General features: G+C 34.8%; 1 protein-coding gene across 3 annotated transcripts; it reads left to right on the top strand.

Annotated features, from left to right (window-relative positions):
- The first annotated feature begins 1,556 nt into the window (after window positions 1–1,556).
- Window positions 1,557–12,780, top strand: LOC130961718 (amino acid transporter AVT1C-like). Of its 3 annotated transcripts, none has more exons than XM_057887704.1 (13): window positions 1,557–1,636; window positions 2,165–2,393; window positions 2,932–3,248; window positions 4,651–4,865; window positions 4,980–5,003; window positions 6,460–6,640; window positions 9,328–9,547; window positions 9,719–9,854; window positions 10,797–10,816; window positions 11,391–11,536; window positions 11,807–11,850; window positions 11,935–11,997; window positions 12,452–12,780. In XM_057887704.1, the coding sequence occupies exons 2-13, from the start codon at window positions 2,218–2,220 to the stop codon at window positions 12,548–12,550; spliced, it is 1,641 nt and encodes a 546-aa protein (XP_057743687.1). In that variant the 5' UTR covers window positions 1,557–1,636; window positions 2,165–2,217; the 3' UTR covers window positions 12,551–12,780. The 3 variants fall into 3 exon arrangements, with proteins under 3 accessions (XP_057743687.1, XP_057743688.1, XP_057743689.1); XM_057887705.1 differs by lacking the exon at window positions 1,557–1,636 and adding an exon at window positions 1,787–1,819; XM_057887706.1 differs by lacking the exon at window positions 1,557–1,636 and adding an exon at window positions 1,980–2,030.
- Window positions 12,781–16,401: the final 3,621 nt, after the last annotated feature.

Raw genomic sequence — 16,401 nt, forward strand, 5'->3', positions numbered from 1 at the left:
TGCGTCTAGTAGCTTATGAAATCGTTCCCAATACTCGTATAGCGGTTCCGTTTCACCTTGCACAATACAAGACATTTCCTTCCTTAGCCTATCCATCTTCTCTGGGGGCAAGAATTTATCCAAGAATCCTCTTCTAAGTAAGTCCCAATCGGAGGTGACTTCACTAGATAGAGTGTAGAACCATTCTTTAGCCTTGTCCTCAAGAGAAAAAGGGAAAGCAAACAACCATATAGCAACCTCATCGGATCCTTCCCGTCTAGTTGTTAGGCATATCCGATGAAAGTCTTTGAGATGTCGAATAGGATCTTGTGCGGGAAGCCCATGAAACTTAGGTAGGAGGTTGATCAAAGCGGTCTTAAGTTCAAAGTTTGCATTCAAGTTGGGATGAGTCACATGAAGGGGTTGAAGGACATAATCCGGTGGACCCGCTTCCTTGATAGTAACTCTCCTCGGAGCATCCATGGCGTTAGTACCTAAAACAAAAGAAGAGTTGTTAGTAATATTGATGGAAGAATGACTAATGCCTTCTTTGAGTGACGGTTCAATGTTCACTTTTAGTAAGGTGGTTGAGGTGGTGAAAACCTCTTCACCTTTCCCAAACTTTAGCCGCCTCCGAGCTTGTCTAATATGAAACAAAGTTCGTTCTATTTCCGGATCAAAGGGGACTAAGCTCGGATTCGGTTGTGAACGTGTCATGCAATGAAGGGGAAGTGAGATTCATGGTAACGATGAGGGGTTAGTCACTTGAACAATTTACAATGAAACGCAACTATGTACATATATACACACATTTACTCCAAACAATAACATGGCACACTAAGCAAAATCCCCGGCAACGGCGCCATTTTGATAAACGAAATTTAGCATGTCGATTTAGAATTCAATGATGAATATGATCGTGAGCATAGTCTAATCGACACTTAAACTTCGCATCAAACAATCCTACAATCTATAACCGAGAGTACTAGTCTCTCGAGTCGTCCTTCCTTGGAATTGATAGAGCATGCATCTTATTGATTTGGAAGCCTTGTTATGATTCTTTCAAGGTTTTAGCAAAATAGAAGACAAACAATCAATCTTTAAAAGACTTGGCCTAGGGTTGGCATTAGAAATCCTATCCTTATAGTTCCTTCAATGATGACAACAATTAGGCCTTGCTTCATTTAGTTAACCCCTAGGTATTCCAAGAAAATATGAAAATATGATATTCCAAATATGAAAATATGGGGTGGCGATCTGAAAATATGAAATGCACGGTCAAAATTTCTCTTATGTGCTGGAATTTTGTAATTTGCAATGATATTCCAAATGGATTCTTAATTATTTTTGTATTAGATAAGATAATTATTAATAAAATAATACTTATTTATTAAAATATTAAATATATTAATTTTTAATAATAAAATAAAAGGATTTATTAATTTATATATTTTTATTATATTCATGAAAAATTAATTTATTGGGAGAATTATTAGAGAGTACTTTGAAGTATCACTATCAGTCCAGTCTCTATATATATGTCCAAACTCCGGATTGCATAAGGGTGATTGTTCATGCTCGCAGTCACCGTGAAGGAAAAGCTGTCAATGGAGCAGTGACGTAGAGATCTAACACTCACGACAGAGAAATAATAAAAGTACAAAGCTCTTTCCTTTCTGTCTGTATCTGTTCTCTTCCGTTTCCTCTCTCCTTTTTGAAAAGAGGGAAATAACAATAAAAATAAAATGCCGGTGTTAATTGTTTTTTATTCTGCACACTCTTTCTCATTGCTCTCTTTATCTCACATTAGACATGTCCGCTGTTACTCGCAAGATGCAAAGTAATTCTCCTTTTTTTGCGTGTATCTTATCCAATATGCTATACTCTGTTGCATTTTTATATGCCGATATTCAAATCTCAAGTCATGTGGATGGATTAATCACATTATGGTTGTGCTACGCTCAATTGCAAATATTGAATCACGAATTTTGTTAAGTTATAAATCATAATCCATGAATTTGAATCTGAAGCCTGGACTTTTAATTTTTTCGGTGGGTTCCTGATCTCATTGCAAGAGAATTCCTTTGGTTTCGGTTCTGCATTGTTATCTTTTTCTGTGATTTATGATATGTTGTTTTATTTTGTTGACAATGACGTAATGGAGTGCATTCTATGAACCATACAGATACAGAGTGGATTTTGGCGGAGACTAACTAGTTCAAGAAAGATTGAAGGAAGATGAAAAACTCCGTTTCAGATCGCAGTTTCTACATTGAGAGCGACGACGAAGATGAGGAGAAGGATTTGAACAATGTAGATCAAGGAAACGATTCAGACGATTCGCATGAATGGAATGATCACGACGCAATGAGAAAACCCAGTTCCTACAGCATGGCATGGCCTCAAAGTTACAGGTCAGAACCTTCTCTGTATTTCTGTGACAGTGAGAATCCGTCAAAAAGTTGTTTCATTAGTCACTCATGACATTCAAGGGTCGAGAAAGTAGATCATAGATGAGGGACCACGTTCTCATCAATTCGTGATAATATAGTTGTTTAAATGAGGCCTCAAAGCGTGAAAGAAAACATTATTGAAACTTAATTATGCTATTCAGATTATTTTGATGTAATTTAGTGGTAAAATGTTTTATACTATATACTAATTTCACAACACCATCTTTGCGACTGCTGTAAGAGTTAAACTTTTGTAGTGATTTGACTACTGGATTAGATGTATGTGTATAATCTGAAACTTAGGTAATTAACATTAGCCTTGGAAGAAACATATCTGCAAACTTTTACGTTGTTCATCGAAAGGTTTTTGAGAAAAAATTCACTCACCAAGACTGTTGAATTACGTAAAGCAAGATGATTGTTGAGAAAGATCATCGATGTGCCACAGCTCTGTGTCTCAAAAATCTATTGCATCAATCTCTTTTAACTGATGTTTCAGGCAATCCATTGATCTGTTAGGCAGTGTACCATCACCAAATATTGGATTTTTGGGTACTACCTCCCTATCAAGATTAGGAAGTTCTTTTATTGTTCCACCTTTGATAAAGAGGCACCCCCCAGTTCCAGATACAATTCCGTCAGCAAAGAAACCTCTGCTACAACCAACAGACATTGATGATCAGCGGCGTAGCTCCCATATCCTGCATCCTCCCCATCTGTTGAGGGGTTCTACTAGGAATGTGATTTCCAAGGTTGCTCATGATCATGAAGTTCATTTTTCTGGCCAATGCACTTTTGGTCAAGCTGTGCTTAATGGTAACTAGTGGATCCTTGGCTTTCAATATGTACTGATCTCTAATTGTGCCTCTTGGTGAATTTAGAAAGAAAAATAAATGGAGTTAAAGCAAAGAAGGAAGAACATAATACTGAAGCTATATTAGATATACAAATAAAGATAGGATGCAAACTGCTTGTTCCAGTATAAAGGATTAATTTAATGAATATGGACTATGTCTATATTTTTTTCCTAACAGAACTTGCTCCACACTTTCAATTGGAATGTTCCCACCTTAATTATTTTCTAAGGTTTAGGATATTTTGGCAATTTACCTTTCATATTATCTTCCTTCATATCAATACACTTTTGTACTTTATTATGAATATGAATATAGTTGTGAAGAACTATTGTGGTCCTCCCTTGTGTAAATGCACCTCATTGGACAATTTCCCAAAGAATCATGAATAAGTGGTCCCATACCAACTTTCTTAATGTCAGGTATCAGTCTTACCTCTGATTTAAGGGACCACAAACCACTAATGGTCACAAGCATTAGAAAACAATGTTGTTGATAGTTAATGCAACTGTCGCATCTCTACTTGACTGTGATCATTCCTTCTTTATGCTGAGTTTCTGCCCATGTGCAAATAAGTACTAGCCTTTGGCCTTTCATTTTTCCTCTGCCCTTTGAAGTCCTTATTTAGCAAAGGTTATCATTTAACATCAAGATGTCTGGATTTATCTGAGATTTCCATAAAACTAAGACACAATGAAATCGTTATTTTTTGGCAAACTAACTTCTGTTGCAAGGACAAGATAAATTGTGAGCCAGTATATCTCTGAATTTTTGTCTACAGTTTTTGAATATTAAATTTTTAGTTGAAGCTTTCACACTGGCTTAATGTAAAGATCAACCTCCATAAAGGCATAAACTATTTGGTGAAGATGCAGTGTTGGTTTTTATATCTGTAACACGGTAATATTCCCTCAGGTTGTAGCTTAAGTAGGAGAAGAGAAGGGAGTGAAATCGAGTGCGTTTGGTTGTTTTTATTTTCTGTTTTCATTTTTAGTATTTTCTATTTTCATGATTTTGCAAAGGAGAAAAAGAAAACAAGATTTTATTATTTTCATTGTTTTCTCTTTTTTCTTCACAAAATTCTAAAAATAGAAAACGAAAATGAAAACACAAACAAACACACCCTGAATTTCTCACTGTTAGAAGCACTATATTGTGTCGAGTAATAATTCTCCCATAGCCCGAAATTCTTAAATTAAGACCCAAGTTTGGTTTATATATAGCCAAACCTTGTATTTTTATCACCATTGATGCACCAAAACTAGTTATCTATAACAGAATTGACTGCCTGACACATACACTGCACAAAACCATAAACCAAGCACTTAAGGTGCTATATTTATGTCTTATTTTGAATTTCGCAGGCATAAATGCTCTTTGTGGTGTTGGAATCCTTTCTACCCCTTATGCCCTCAAAGAAGGTGGATGGGTTGCGCTTTCAGTCTTGTTTATATTTTCAGCTTTCAGCTTCTATACTGGGTTGCTATTACGTCACTGCTTGGATAGTGAACCTGGGCTTGAGACATACCCTGACATTGGCCAAGCAGCTTTTGGTACTAGTGGACGCATTTTCATTTCTGTAAGTCTTCCAGCTGACTAATTGCTAATTTTATTTGAGTATGCAATTTTTCTTCAATGGGTTAGATTCAAAAAAATAAACCTCTGACCTTTTTCGGCCATTTTGTGGACACAGGTAATATTATACTCGGAATTATATGTAAGTAGTACATTCGCCTTCACTCAGTGAGTATTGCTTTTTTCCACTATTTTCGTTGTACTAAAATAATACCTTAACAACTTAGCGTTGTCTTGTTAAGTAGACTCAGCTATATGGATTAAACTACTGCCGTGTGGTCTAGTATTTGTTAATTTAAAGATTATTTTAGGGGGGTACTTGTTTGGGTTGAGCAGTTTTGGTTTTTATTGGTAGTCTCCTCTTATGATCTTGAGTATATATTTTAATCTCATCAGCTGATAACATAAGATGGACTATTTTATTTTATAGTTTATCTTCTTCTTTTATACCTTTTAGAACTTAATAGGGCATTCTTCACCAATGTTATTGTGCGAATAGACAATAACAAAATGGTGGTGTTGAGCATAAGAATTGTCATTGGAGTGAAGCAACAAGTGCTTCTTCATACACATACTCCTACAAGGCTTTGAAGTAATGTTTTTTTCCACTTGTTATTTAAATGCCTGTGTACCTGAATTCATTTTTGGACAATAGCCGAATAACTTATTGTTGTTTCCCTTTGCCTCTTTCTACTCACTAACTCCTCAGAATATTGCTTGTAGTTGTTTTGTTCCAAATCTAATTCCTGTATATAATGAAGTTACAAGCTAAAGCTCTCAAATAGTCAAATGCGTATTCCTCATGTAGCCTTGTGGTTAGAATCGGGATTTTTGCTATCATTCTGACAATCACTATTACATTATTATACTTCTGTGAACGTCACGTTCTTTGAGGGGATTCCTTTTCCCCCTAATCTCCTATCAACCATTCTTCAATGCCTGTTATTCTCTCTAAGAACCTGGTATCTGTAAAAGAATAGGAAATAGAATAGTAATATAGGGAAGATATAGCAAAGATTAAAGAGAGGGAAAATAGCGGTAGAAACAGGGATGCTGAATGATATCGGTGAGTGTCTATTATTTGCAGAAAGAAATGCATCAAGGAAATGACAGCACTCAGAATATTGCTTGTACTTGTTTTGTTCCAAATCTAATTCCTGTATATAATGAAGTTACAAGCTAAAGCTCTCAAATAGTCAAATGCGTATTCCTCATGTAGCCTTGTGGTTAGAATTGGGATTTTTGCTATCATTCAGACAATCACTATTACATTATTATACCTCTGTGAACGTCACGTTCTTTGAGGGGATTCCTTTTCCCCCCGCGTAAGGTCTGTCCTAGTCCAAACTTCCCAGAATAATTTCATCAAATTCTCTCCATAGGAACTCCTGGCCATTCTTTTTTTAACAGAATTTCCTTTCATTCCTAGCGCTTCCCACCTGAATTTACTCTTGCTTGAGCTTTACACTGTAAAATTATAAATGGAGGTAAACTTTCAACTGTTTAATTACTTTCTTGTAATCTTGATGGTGGGTCATGGTAGTTACCATCCTTTTCTTAGAATATATCAAATCTCAAAAACTTATTCTTTCATGCAGGCTTGTTGCATAGAATATATAATTTTGGAGAGCGATAACTTATCTTCATTGTTTCCAAATGCGCACCTAAGTTTAGGTGGACTTGAATTGAACCCTCATGTTCTATTTGCAATTCTGACCACTTTGGCTATTCTTCCTACTGTTTATCTTCGTGATTTGCGCATTCTGAGTTACCTCTCAGGTAAACACTTTACTTTTATGTTTACTTATTTGCAAATAAATGTTAGGTAGCAATGTTTGGTTTGCATGCTGTATGTGTGTGACAGGATAAACAAATACTGTATGATAATGATATGATTTTATTCGTTGTTTGATGCACTTAAGAATTTTGTAAAAACTTATTATGATGGCCTTCATCACCATTCTATACTTCAAAATAACAGATATATATGAGGCTATATGAGACTATATATGAAGCTTTTAACATTTAATTTACAAGGGTATTTTATATTTTTATATATTTTTTAAAAATAAAAATTAAGAAATAAATATTTAAAAGGATAATTAGTATATAAATAAAATATTTTTTTAAATCATATAGTAAATTATTATTTTAAAAATCAAATTCAACACAAAATTGTAACAAGTAATATGATTATAAATTTAATAATATATACAATATACAATTACTAAAGATAAATAAGTAATAATAATTTTAAATATAAAAAATTATTAGTTTATTAACAATTACAATTAATTAAATAATGACTTTTGAATGATACATATATAAATTTTTATAACAATGTTACAAATTTTAGTAAAATAATTAATTCACTAAAATTATATTTTGTGATTTTCTTTTTGTTACAATTCATGGTGAAAATGGAAAATATCAACTTATATTCCTTATTCATTTTATAGACCTCAGATCAAGGTTTTTCAAAGAACTTAACGTTTTCATTTAAAAATTAGATCTAACCTAGATTTTGTTGCTTATAAAAGTTGTAAAGCACAGTTAACTATTCCTTCTTGTGTAGTTTTAGTCATATCACTTAATTTACTTAACTTGATCCAAATCTCCTCTTTTTTCTAGCTTTAGTCGTTTTACTTAATATACTTAATCTGTCATCCTTTTTTCTTGATCATTTGCTATCTTGCAAATGCCTCTTCCTTTCTTTCGTGACAAAATACTAATAAATACCCCCTATAATGTCTTGCTCTTGCTTCGGTTACCACCATTTGTCTCCTTCTTAGTCATCTTATACTTTTTCGGATCTCCTCATTTTAGATTAATAAGCACTTTAAAGCATTCCTTCTTTACATTCTCTGGCCCACTTGTGAGTTACTCTTTATCTCTTGCTCAGATACATCTTGTTTCTCTATAAGGTTTTTTTGGCCACTTTTCTAATAACTTCTGACATCTCATTCCATAATTTTTATTTGAGGAATGTTAGAGGGCCATAAAAATTTCTTGTTTTTGGCTATCATTTGGCCAGCAATAATTTGCATCCATATTTGCCGGTATTTGCACACAAAAAACATATAATTTGTAGCTATATTTACCAGAGCTTACACACATGAATTAATACAATTTGCTCCCATATTTACAAGTATTTGAACACAAGAAACATAATTTACACATATATTTACCAGAGTTTGCACACGTGAAATCAATATAATTTGCACCTACAATTTTTAGAATTTGCATACATAAATGATAATTTAGTATTTATAATGACCAAATGATAGCCAAAATTATAAAAAACTGATGGCCACGTAGAGTTTTTCTTTTTATTTTTTATTAGATTTCTTACTATATAATACAAAATCTTATATAAAAGTGTATCAAATTCGGCATAGTAATAATATTTTAACGGGCTCATATAATCAAGCCTTCTATGTCAAGGATTTGGTCGTGTGCAACATTTGATAATGAATGCAACGTTTTATTCTTCAAGACAAAGATCTTTACGGTATGATGATTGAACTGTTTGGGCCTTTGGCTAAGGGTGGGTTAGGTGATTTAATTTGAACGGTGCTTTTGCTTTTGTAAAGCATAAGTTAATACTTTATAATTGATAAATTAAAAAGTTTATATATTTATATTTTTGTCTTTAAAATTTCTATAAATATATTATTCAAAACTCAATTTTTTTAAACTTAAAAAGTTTAATATAACTTTTTATTTTATTCTCGATTCCAATTTATACTTGTCTGATTATGGTTACACCAAGTTTTGTCAAAATGCATTTACCCTTCATATTCACGATCGTTTTAGCAAACTCAAGGACATGAAGTGCCATCCATTGCCACATATCATAACCATGTTATGTAATCATCTCAATCCCAGGGCCGGCTACTCCTCTCTTCCATTTTTTCCTGTTTTCAAACCGCTATTCAAAATCGATTCAATTCGAATCAAAGGAATTATTGTCCTTGCTAATTTTCCTAAATTAAGGAATATAACAATAACACAAGATATTTATATTGGGAGAGACAGACAGAGAGAGACCCATGGGAGGGGAGGGAGGAGGAGTATGTGTGAAATACAGTCACTATCTTAGAGAACAGAGAGATGGTACCTTTGATAAAATGTTATTTCTAAATGGTTTAGGGTATGGTTTTATAAATTTAGAGTTGTCAGGAAGAGGTCAATGTAATTTATCCTATTTTTTAAAAGATAGACGTTGGATTTGTTTTATGTAATGCTTCATATGCTTTAAACTCAATCTTTTTGGTTTTAGTTTTGTTTTTGTTTTGTTTTAGGAAAATCTTCATATAAAACCGTGTAGTATAACAGTCACTTCCTTTTCCATAACTTTCTTTCTTTGTTGATAAATTTAGCCTATATTTGGGTATCGACAATGACATTAAAATGTTATCATACTTGGGGTATTCCATTATGACCTTTTTATATTGTGTGTCTAGCATGTGGTGTTCTTGCAACAACTTTGGTGGTTCTCTGCTTGTTTTGGGTTGGCTTAATAGACAATGTTGGCATTCACAGCAAAGGAACTACAATCAATCTTGCAACTTTTCCTGTTGCTATGGGTCTCTATGGTTACTGCTACTCAGGACATGCTGTGTTCCCAAACTTGTATACAGCCATGGCAAACAGAAATCAATTCCCTGCAGTGCTTTTAGTATGGTAAACACAACATAATCTTTAAGATTAGCCATTGAGGCATAAATCACCTAGACATTTGAATTGGTTAAACTCAAAGAAAAAGTTACTCTAGATTTCTCGGTTTTGATATATATATATATATATATATTATATATATATATATATATAATACACGATTCTTTCTACATGCAGTTTTGCACTCTGTACAGTTATGTATGCTGCAGTAGCTATTATGGGATACACAATGTTTGGAGAATATACATTGTCTCAGTACACTCTTAACATGCCTCAAGGCTTAGTGGCCACCAAACTTGCTGTGTGGACAACGGTATGCTCATTCTAGATTTTTGAAGAACAATTTCCCATCGCCCATCATACTTTATTTGCTGGATTTTCTCTCTAAATGAATTATTTTATTATTATATATTTTTGTTTGGGAGGTAGATTTTAGAGATTAGAGCCATCTTCTTGGTTGAAACAACTAGCTCTGAAACTTTTGGCACGGTATCCAAGAGTTCATTATAACCTTGGCATGGTCTTATTTTGGTTCTTCAAAAGGGAGAAATTGGAATATGTAGATATGATCAATACAGGTGGGTGCAGTGCAGATGCTAATATAGTTTGTTTTGTAGTTGTCTTAAGTTTTAGGCGATGAAGAGTTTTTGGTGTTTTTGCTTAGCAATTGGTCATATAGGGTAAAGGGAGTCTTGAAGCAATGGTTTAGTTGTCTCCGTATGGCTTCAAGGTCATGGGTTCAAGCTGTAGAATTAGCACTGATTTAATTATCGGGTTAGACTGCTTATATTATACCCGTTGGGTGCGGCCCTTTCTTGGACCCTGCATTATTGCAGGATGCTTGTACACTAGGTTGCCCTTTAATTGATCATATAGGGTGCATGGAGAAAAGGTCTGATAAGGGTTTATCTTTGGGGTATTTGTATACTATGCTTTAATTCAAAATTAATGGAAGTTGTAATGATCAAAAACTTATCTCAACCCCAAAGAATTCTAGCAATAGACTTAGTGTATAACTTGATGCCAAAAGAAATTGCACTTTTAGTTTACTTACTATATTAAAATCCAGGAAGAGGTAATCAAATGTAAAATAACCCCAGCTCAGTTACAAATTAGACTTTTAGCTACTAATTGGACTAGAAGATACATGAGATTCAGATGTTTTTGGTCAATTATTATTCTTGGAACTAGTTTACTTTGTTATTCTAATCAATACATGATTTTCTAACCTAATTCTGTATTTTTTATTTTGCAGGTGGTGAATCCATTTACCAAATATCCTTTGTATGCATCGTATAAATACATAGTTCTTGCTCAAAATTATCTGGCATAAGGAATGGAATCCAATCCGATAGGTGACCCTCTAATTTGTGCTGTCAAAACACAGCCAACCATATTCTTAGTCTCTAAAACGTGTCTCTCTTAAAAGTGAGTCACTTGACATTGTTAGAGTTTAGGCTTGTAGAAGATAGAGAAGATAGATGGGTAATAGTGCTATAAGTTGAAAATATGATTCATATACGCAATGTGATGTGCCATAAAATGCTAACTTATACAATTTAAATTACAATGTATTCTGCCCATTCATAAAAGTTCATTTTATCATACATTTTGCTTCTCTTAGGCTGCTTTTCTAAGACTCAAATTTTTTAATTCATTATATGTACATTCTAACAAGCTTTTCCAGGTACTAGGAATGACACATATCATTTAAGTTGTCTTGGTTTCTCTTCATGGAGTACCCTGAAGATATGAGAAAATGATTTAGGGCAGAAATAATTTGTTTAAATCCGTTATTACTTACACATTGAAGTTGAACGAAAAGATGTTTTCTCTTAATTAGCACCACATATGCATTGAGTTTGACTCCAGTGGCAAAGTGTCTAGAGGAGCTGATACCATTAAACGACCCCAAGTTTAACTTATATTCAATCTTCATCCGAACAATGTTAGTGGTTTCTACACTGCTTGTTGGTCTTTCTGTTCCCTTTTTTGGTGAGTCTTTCTTCTACTTAACTATGTATTTCATCGCATTTACTGCCAAGAACCGTATTAGAGTCTGGGTTCAGAATGAAATTCAATATTTCTTCATACAACAAATTTGTGGAACCAAGGTTGCTATACCCCTTTCCTTGCTCCAAATTTTCTACAATGTTACTTTAGCTATAAATTCAATTTAATTTTCTTTATTTTTCCTTTTAAATGAACTTACTGTTTCAGCATTGGCTTCAAGTTTATGAATAACATATAAACTTTTCACTGCAGGTTTGGTAATGTCATTGATTGGATCTTTACTCACAATGTTTGTTGTAAGATTACTGTTCATTTCCTTTCCTTGTCCTATGGTTACTAGCTACTCAGCATTTTGTTAATAAAAACCATTTTGGATGCAGTCCTTGATTCTTCCCTCTGCTTGTTTCCTAAAGATTAAATGGGGCAAAATCTCTCAAATTCAGGTACGATGATGATGATGGTCATTGTAATGGTACTGAATGCAAGTTACAAAATCACTCAATTTTTTACTCCATGAGACTATGTTTTAGCATTGATATACTAAAAATGTGAAACCACCTTGTAATTAACTAGAGATTTGATTTGTCCAAATGAATATTAACATTTTTCCACCATTAATGTTAATAGCATAAGCAAAGAGAAACCTTTGAAAACATTGAAAATGTAGCGAGTATTCAATCATAATGTTGTCTTATCAAATTTAAGGTGACATGCAAAAAGTTCTATTAGAATTGAACATGCCTAACTCAATGTCAAAAGTTGACTTAAGAGGTGGTGGAAGAGGAAAATCATCAGATGTTTTTTTGAAACCACTATACTCGTTCAACGTTACTTGTTTTTCATGGTTATGATGAAATCCACTGTGACATAACGTCTTTTCTCTTTCTGTTCCTACAGGTAGCACTTTGTGTTACAGTTATGATAGTAGCTGTTGTATCCTCCGCTTTTGGATCATATTCAGCAATCTCAGAGATTATTGAACAGTTGTTTGGATAAAATTTTTGCACCTTAATCATGGACTGAGTTGTTTCTTGTCTTATGTTCGACAAAATCCTACTATTTTATATTTGGTTTTATTTCTCATGGCCATTTTTGATCTATTATTATTGTTTGAAGCCATTGTATAAGGATGTGTTTCATCTTTTTAAGAGCGATTTTATGGCCAAGAGCCCAAGACTGTATCTAATAAAATCACATGGGGTGGGGGCGGCGGCCAAAGTTTTGGAGTAGAGGATTATCATCGAAGATGAGTGCAAAATTTCTTGATATACGTGAAATTGAGTAAATAGCATTTACATCACTTATTCTCAAAATCGTACAAATATTATACTCCGATGATGTCCGTAAAAGGTGAGTCAAGTTAATTCCTAAGCTAGCTTGAGTTTCATTCCTTAAGGTAGTGTTTAGTAGAAAGACAGAGATAGAAAGATTAAGACTGAGAGATAGAGACTAAGAAATAGAGATTGAAATAAATTTCAGTATTTTATTTGGTGCAAAATGGGAGATAGAATTTAAATAATAATAAAACTCTAATTTAATTTGCACAAAGGTAAAATTAAAATTAATTAATTAAAATGAGGATATTTTAAGTATAAAATGTTATTAAAGTTTCAATCTCCATTTTTAAAAATTTGAGTCTCCTGTGTTTCTACATTTTGCAGATACTGAAATATTGAAATTTTGGGACAGATAAAAATTTTAGTATGAGTCTTTAAACCAACAAACATAATACTGAGTTTTAGTCTCGCAGTCTCTATCTCAATACCTCAAAATAAACGTTACCTAATAGCTTAATAAATTAATTCATAAGCTCGTATGTTGTCAAATTTAAACTTGAGATTTCAACTTATATATTAACTATGAGCAATGTTAAATGCTCAGTAAATATTATTTTTATCAGTATTAAGTCAGTAATAATTTACCTCTATATTTATAATTATTTTATAAATAAAAATGATAGAAATGACGCTATCCAGAGGAGGACACCTAAAGGCGAGCCGTAATGGCCTCATCTTTGGCAGGCTCCTCCGGTTTTTTTTTTTTTAACGTTGTGCTGACCCTTGTTCTTTAAATGACGCTATCCAGAGGAGGACACCTAAAGGCGAGCCGTAATGGCCTCATCTTCGGCAGGCTCCTCCGATTTATTTTTTTTACGTTGTGCTGACCCTTGTTCTTTAAATGACGCTATCCAGAAGAGGACACCTAAAGGCGAGTTGTAATGGCCTCAACTTCGACAGCCTCCTCCGATTTTTTTACTGATTTTTTTTTACGTTGTGCTGACTCTTGTTCTTTAAATGACGCTATCCAGAGGAGGACACCTAAAGGCGAGCCGTAATGGCCTCATCTTCGGCAGGCTCCTCCGATTTTTTTTTACGTTGTGCTGACCCTTGTTCTTTAAATGACGCTATCCAGAGGAGGACACCTAAAGGCGAGCCGTAATGGCCTCATCTTCGGCAGCCTCCTCCGGTTTTTTTTTCTTTTTTTTTTTTAGGTTGTGCTGACCTTTGTTCTTTAAATGACGCTATCCAGAGGAGGACACCTAAACGCGCCGTAATGGCCTCATCTTCGGCAGGCTCCACCGATTTTTTTTTTCCGTTTTTTTTTTCATTTTTTTAGGGTGTGCTGACCCTTGTTCTTTAAATGACGCTATCCCGAGGAGGACACCTAAAGGGGAGCCGTAATGGCCTCATCTTCGGTAGGCTCCTCCGATTTTTTTCGGTTTTTTTTTTTTTTTTTTTTTACATTGTGCTGACCCTTGTTCTTTAAATGACGCTATCCCGAGAAGGACACCTAAAGGGGAGCCGTAATGGCCTCATCTTCGGTAGGCTCCTCCGATTTTTTTTCCGTTTTTTTTTTTACGTTGTGCTGACCCTTGTTCTTTAAATGACGCTATCCAAAAGAGAACACCTAAAGGCGAGCCGCAATGGCCTCATCTTCGGCAGGCTCTTTCGATTTTTTTTTCAGTTTTTTTTCTTTTTTTTTTTTACGTTGTGCAGACCAGTTTTTTTCCATTTTTTTTGTGCTGACCCTTGTTCTTTAAATGACGCTCTCCCGAGGAGGACACCTAAAGGGGAGCCGTAATGGCCTCATCTTCGGTAGGCTCCTCCGATTTTTTTCCTTTTTTTTTACGTTGTGCTAACTTTTTTTTTTTACGTTGTGCTGACTGGTTTTTTTATTATTTTTTATTTTTTTTTTTACGTTGTGCCGACCAGTTTTTTTTTTTTTTTACGTTGTGCTAATCCTTGTTCTTTAAATGACGTTATCAAGAGGAGGACACCTAAAGGCGAGCCGTAATGGCCTCATCTTCGGCAGGCTCCTCCGATTTTTTTTCCAGTTTTTTTTGTGCTTCCGGTTTTTTTCGTCTTTTTTTTTACGTTGTGCTGACCGTTTTTTTTTTTTTTCAATGTGCTGACCCTTGTTCTTTTAATGACGCTATCCAGAGGTGGACACTTAAAGGCGCCGTAATGGCCTCATCTTTGGCAGGCTCCTCCGATTTTTTTTTTCACGTTGTGCTGACCCTTGTTCTTTAAATGACGCTATCCAGAGGAGGACACCTAAAGGCGAACCGTAACGGCCTCATCTTTGGCAGGCTCCTCCGGTTTTTTCCTTTTTTTTTTACGTTGTGCTGACCTTTGTTCTTTAAATGACGCAATCCAGAGGAGGACACCTAAAGGCGCCGTAATGGCCTAATCTTCGGCAGGTTCCTCCGATTTTTTTTCGGTTTTTTTTTTCAGTTTTTTTAGGGTGTGCTGACCCTTGTTCTTTAAATGACGCTATCACGAGGAGGACACCTAAAGGGAAGACGTAATGGCCTCATCTTTGGCATGCTCCTCCAATTTTTTTTCTATTTTTTTATACGTTGTGCTGACCCTTATTCTTTAAATGACGCTATCTAGAGGAAGACACCTAAAGGCACCGTAATGGCCTCATCTTCGGCAGGCTCCTCCAATTTTCTTTTACGTTTTGCCGACCGATTTTTTTTTCCTTTTTTATTTTTTAATTTTTTTATTTTTTTTACGTTGTGCTGACCGATTTTTTTCCAGTTTTTTTTAGGACACCTAAAGGGGAGCCGTAATGGCCTCATCTTCGGCAGGCTCCTCCGATTTTTTTTCCAGTTTTTTTTCTTTTTTTTTAACATTGTGCTAACCCTTGTTCTTTAAATGACGCTATCCCGAGGAGGACACCTAAAGGGGAGCCGTAATGGCCTCATCTTCGGCAGGCTCCTCCGATTTTTTTTTTCCATTTTTTTTTAACGTTGCGTTGACCCTTATTCTTTAAATGACACTATCCCGAGGAGGACACCTAAAGGGGAGCCGTAATGGCCTCATCTTCGGCAGGCTCCTCCGATTTTTTTTATTTTTTTCATTGTGCTGACCGGTTTTTTTTTTTTACGTTGTGCTGACCGGTTTTTTTTTCCCTTTCTTCCCTTTTTTATGTGCTGACCGTTTTTTTTTTCGTTGTGCTGACCGGTTTTTTTCCAGTTTTTTTTACGTTGTGCTGACCCTTGTTCTTTAAATGACGCTATCCAGAGGAGGACACCTAAAGGCGAGCCGTAATGGCCTCATCTTCGGCAGGCTCCTCCGATTTTTTTTTAGTTGTGCTGACCGGTTTCCCCCCTTTTTTGTACGTTTTGCTGACCGGTTTCCCCCTTTTTTTACGTTGTGCTGACTGGTTTTTTTCACTTTTCTACGTTGTGCTGACCGTTTTTTTTTACGTTGTGCTAACCGGTCCCCCCTTTTTTACGTTGTGCTGACCAGTTTTTCCCTTTGTTTTTTTTAGGTTGTGCTGACCGGTTTTTTTTGTACTGACCAGTTCCCCCCTTTTTTTACGTTGTGCTGACCGATTCC

Source organism: Arachis stenosperma, chromosome 2 (genome assembly GCF_014773155.1).
Source record: "Arachis stenosperma cultivar V10309 chromosome 2, arast.V10309.gnm1.PFL2, whole genome shotgun sequence".
NCBI classification, from domain to species: domain Eukaryota; kingdom Viridiplantae; phylum Streptophyta; class Magnoliopsida; order Fabales; family Fabaceae; genus Arachis; species Arachis stenosperma.

Excerpts from the sequence above, each read along its gene's own strand:
- LOC130961718 (XM_057887704.1), top strand. The coding sequence starts at position 2,218 with ATGAAAAACTCCGTTTCAGATCGCAGTTTCTACATTGAGAGCGACGAC. Across the intron at positions 2,394-2,931 it reads GCATGGCCTCAAAGTTACAG|GCAATCCATTGATCTGTTAG; the intron begins GTCAGAACCTTC and ends CTGATGTTTCAG. Across the intron at positions 10,817-11,390 it reads GTGGTGAATCCATTTACCAA|ATATGCATTGAGTTTGACTC; the intron begins ATATCCTTTGTA and ends AATTAGCACCAC.